General features: G+C 35.4%; 1 protein-coding gene across 1 annotated transcript; it reads right to left on the reverse strand.

Moving 5' to 3' along the window:
- Positions 1 to 802: 802 nt before the first annotated feature.
- LOC113854318 (disease resistance protein RPM1-like) lies at positions 803 to 1,942 on the reverse strand. The gene has a single exon (XM_027485254.1). It carries the CDS (start codon positions 1,940 to 1,942, stop codon positions 803 to 805), a length of 1,140 nt encoding a protein of 379 aa, XP_027341055.1.
- Positions 1,943 to 3,621: the final 1,679 nt, after the last annotated feature.

Here is a 3,621-nt window from a genome sequence, read left to right on the forward strand (position 1 = left end):
AAACTCTCGTCGTAGAGTTTGGAGTTTTATAGCGCGTACCTTTTCGCTTCCTTCAAACTCCTCCTGCAGCGTACTCCATGCTTCTTTGGCTGTTGTAGCACCCATTGTTCTTGGAAAAATTGCATCAGTCACAGCTTGTTGTAGAGTAAACAAGGCCTTTGAATCCTTTTGTTTATTTTCCTTCAATTCTTTTCTTTGAGCTGCAGTAAGGGATGATATGTTTGAGGGAGTAGTGAATCCTTCTTCCACAACATCCCACAAATCTTGGAAAGTGAAATATGTTTTCATTTTTGTGCTCCAAAAATCATAATTTTTGCCATTGAAAATGGGGACGGGAAGAGATGATGGTTGAGTAGTGCTAGCCATGGGTTAGGAAATTCTTGGAAGTAGTTTATTTTAATTTTGAAATAGTATGGTAATATTTCTACGCCCAGTAGATGACCGAACGTAGCTCTGATGCCATTGATAGTTTTTAGTGTGGGTGAGATGAGTAAGATAGTTGAAATGTGTTAGTAGGAATAGTTGAAAATAGTAGTTGAAGAAGTTTTAGTAAGAGACTCAAGAGATGGAGAATTGATGTCTTGATTACTTCTTCTTCATTGCATTTACAATGAGGTAGCATGCCTATTTATAGGCATCATCCACCATTTGGTTCAATATACTAGAGCTATCTAGAAACTTGAAGATTTACATTATTCTAGAACTTTCTCTAGAAGCATCTACATACTAGAAGATACAATTAGTTTTTCCTAGATTGTTCTTAGTATTTTTTCTAGACTATTCTAGAAATTTGTATCAATTTCTAATATTTTTCAACAATCTCAGAAGATATATGCTCTAACTCTGCTGGGCAATACCCATTAAATTCAAATTGGAATGCCTTCTTGCAAAAGAGTTCCCATGACTGTGTTGGAGATAGAGGTTTTAATTCATGTATTTTAACAAAAGAAGATTTTTTACATGACTCGGCTACTTTCATGTCCCTAGTAGTCATAATTATCCTACTTCCATTTTGACTATCAAGAGTAGCAAATTCAATCTCATCCCAAAAGTTTACAGCCCACACATCATCAAAGACAATCACGTACCTCTTTTTGCTCAAGTAGTTTCTTACTCCATCTATCAATGAATCGCCTTCCATTGTAGAAATATTTTGAGGAGGATCCACATGTTTTCCTTCGCAAAACTTCTTCAATATGTCCTTCAACAGGCCATCAACAGTATAGGACTGAGACACTGTGATCCACGCATGGCAATCAAAGAACCCGATCACCTCCTTGTTGTCAAACACTTTCTTGGCAAGAGTGGTCTTTCCCAGCCCTCCCATTCCTACCACAGAGATTACAGTGCGCTCTGCTCTTGCCTCTATCAACCAACCAACCAATTCATCTCTGGGTGCTTCAAAGCCCACAATTTGAGCTTCTTCCATGTAAAGGGGAGCCTTTCGAATCTTCTCCAAAGTCTTGTTTTGGTTTCCACTAGAGCTGCTTGGTTCTTTTTCTAGAAAAGGTTGGATTCTGAAGTCACTCTTCCTTTCACTGCTTTCGTTGAATGCACGAACTTGTGATTTAACATCCTGAATCTTATATGCTATTTGAAGACGAAGCATCAAGGTTTCGATGAGGTCAGCAGGATGACAGGGAAAAGCTGCACATCCAGGATCACGAGGCTCTTGTTCCTGATGGATCACATACTCATCAATTACATCTTCCATGCTAAAAGCTACTTCTATCAGCAGCTTAACCTTTGCTTTAACTTTTTCTCGTGTGGAACAGTCTCCAGCTGCAGCCACTCTATCTGCATCATGAATGATGGCTTGAATCCTTTCTAGTTCATTTTTCATGTCATCAACATCTTTTGGGACGCCCCTGATCATGTTGCCAACTTCCTTTAAGAACGGAAACAAATGATCACGAGCCAAGGACAATGCAGTTTCGGCCATTTGAGTCTAGTTAGATCTTATTTCTGCTATTGCTGTATGGTGAGTTGCCATGAAACTTTGTCCTCCAACATTTATATTAGGTAAAGTCCACTGTGAGAAGAGGACATTGAGTTTTCCATAGCCATTGTTTAATATTTATTCAGCATGATGTGTTTATTTAATGTTTTAACATTGTAACAGAACATTTTGTTCTTAAATTTTAAATTTTAAACAGCTGGAAGTAGGTGATATATATCCTTCAACTTCTATATAACATAAAGTCCACGGTGAGAAGACGACTTTGAATTTCTCTTGGTCATTGGTTGTTAATTGTTTTGCAATTTGAAATTTGCTAGTGTATACTTGTGATTCAACATGTTCGTTCTTCAATTGTATAAAGTGATCACAAAGGTGAAGAAGGAGAATCTTGAGAATTGGTGATTTTTTACCATGGTGATTTCTAAAGATGAGGATTTCCATCTATAGCACATTAATGAAAAATGAATAAAAAGGATGATAGCTAGGCGAAAGGTTTTAAAATTGTAAGCAATTAGAATAAAAGGAAAAACATATATCACACTGTTGGATTTTTGGGTTCCCTTCTTACGTGGAAAAAGGCTTTAGAGTAATGTCAGATAGAATATGAGAAAAGAAAGTCTCTTAAAAGAAAAACATTAGAAAAAAGAGAAAGAAAACTCATTGCTATTTTTGCATATCATCATACCATCATTTTTATAGCAGGTTCTGAGCAAGTGAATCTTTATTTCTCTGGTTGAATAACAGAAAAAAACGTCTTGAGAGGGAGAAACACAAATATAATTTCATGCTCTGCAATTGGAGTTTCGTCTTTTTTTCTTTTATTTGTAAGCATTGATACTTTATTTGTTTTGTCTATTTGTAAGTGTTTGTGCATTTATTGGATACCTTCTTGTACCTTTTATTAATCACAGTAAATATTAGAAATTGATACAAATTTATAGAATAGTCTAGAAAAATACTAGAAAAAATCTAAAAAAAATCATTTAAATCTTCTATCTTATAGATACTTCTAGAGAGTGTTCTAGAACATTGTAAATCTTCAAGTTTCAAGATACTTCTAGAAGAAAATTGTAGAATATTAGATTACTCAAACTTAATGGTGGAGGATGCCTATAAATAGGCAAGCCATTCCATTGTAAATGACATGAAGAAGAAGTAATCAAGATATAAATTCTCTATCTCTTGAGTTTCTTACTAAAACTTCTTCAACTACCATTTTCAACAATTCCTACTAGCATTTCAACTATCTTACTCATCTCACCTACACCAAAAATTATCAGTGGTATCAGAGCTACGTTCGGTCATCTACTGGGCGTAGAAATATTACCATACTATTTCAAAATTAAAATAAACCACTTCCAAAAATTTCCTAACCCATGGCTAGCACTACTCAACCATCATTTCTTCCCGTCCCCATTTTCAATGGCAAAAATTATGATTTTTGGAGCACAAAAATGAAAACATATTTCACTTTCCAAGATTTGTGGGATGTTGTGGAAGAAGGATTCACTACTCCCTCAGACATATCATCCCTTATTGCAGCTCAAAGAAAAGAATTGAAGGAGAATAAATAAAAGGATTCAAAGGCCTTGTTTACTCTACAACAAGCTGTGACTGATGCAATTTTTCCAAGAATAATGGGTGTTACAACAGCCAAAGAA

This window comes from Abrus precatorius, unplaced genomic scaffold (assembly GCF_003935025.1).
Source record: "Abrus precatorius isolate BTA unplaced genomic scaffold, Abrus_2018 Scaffold11, whole genome shotgun sequence".
NCBI classification, from domain to species: Eukaryota; Viridiplantae; Streptophyta; class Magnoliopsida; order Fabales; family Fabaceae; genus Abrus; species Abrus precatorius.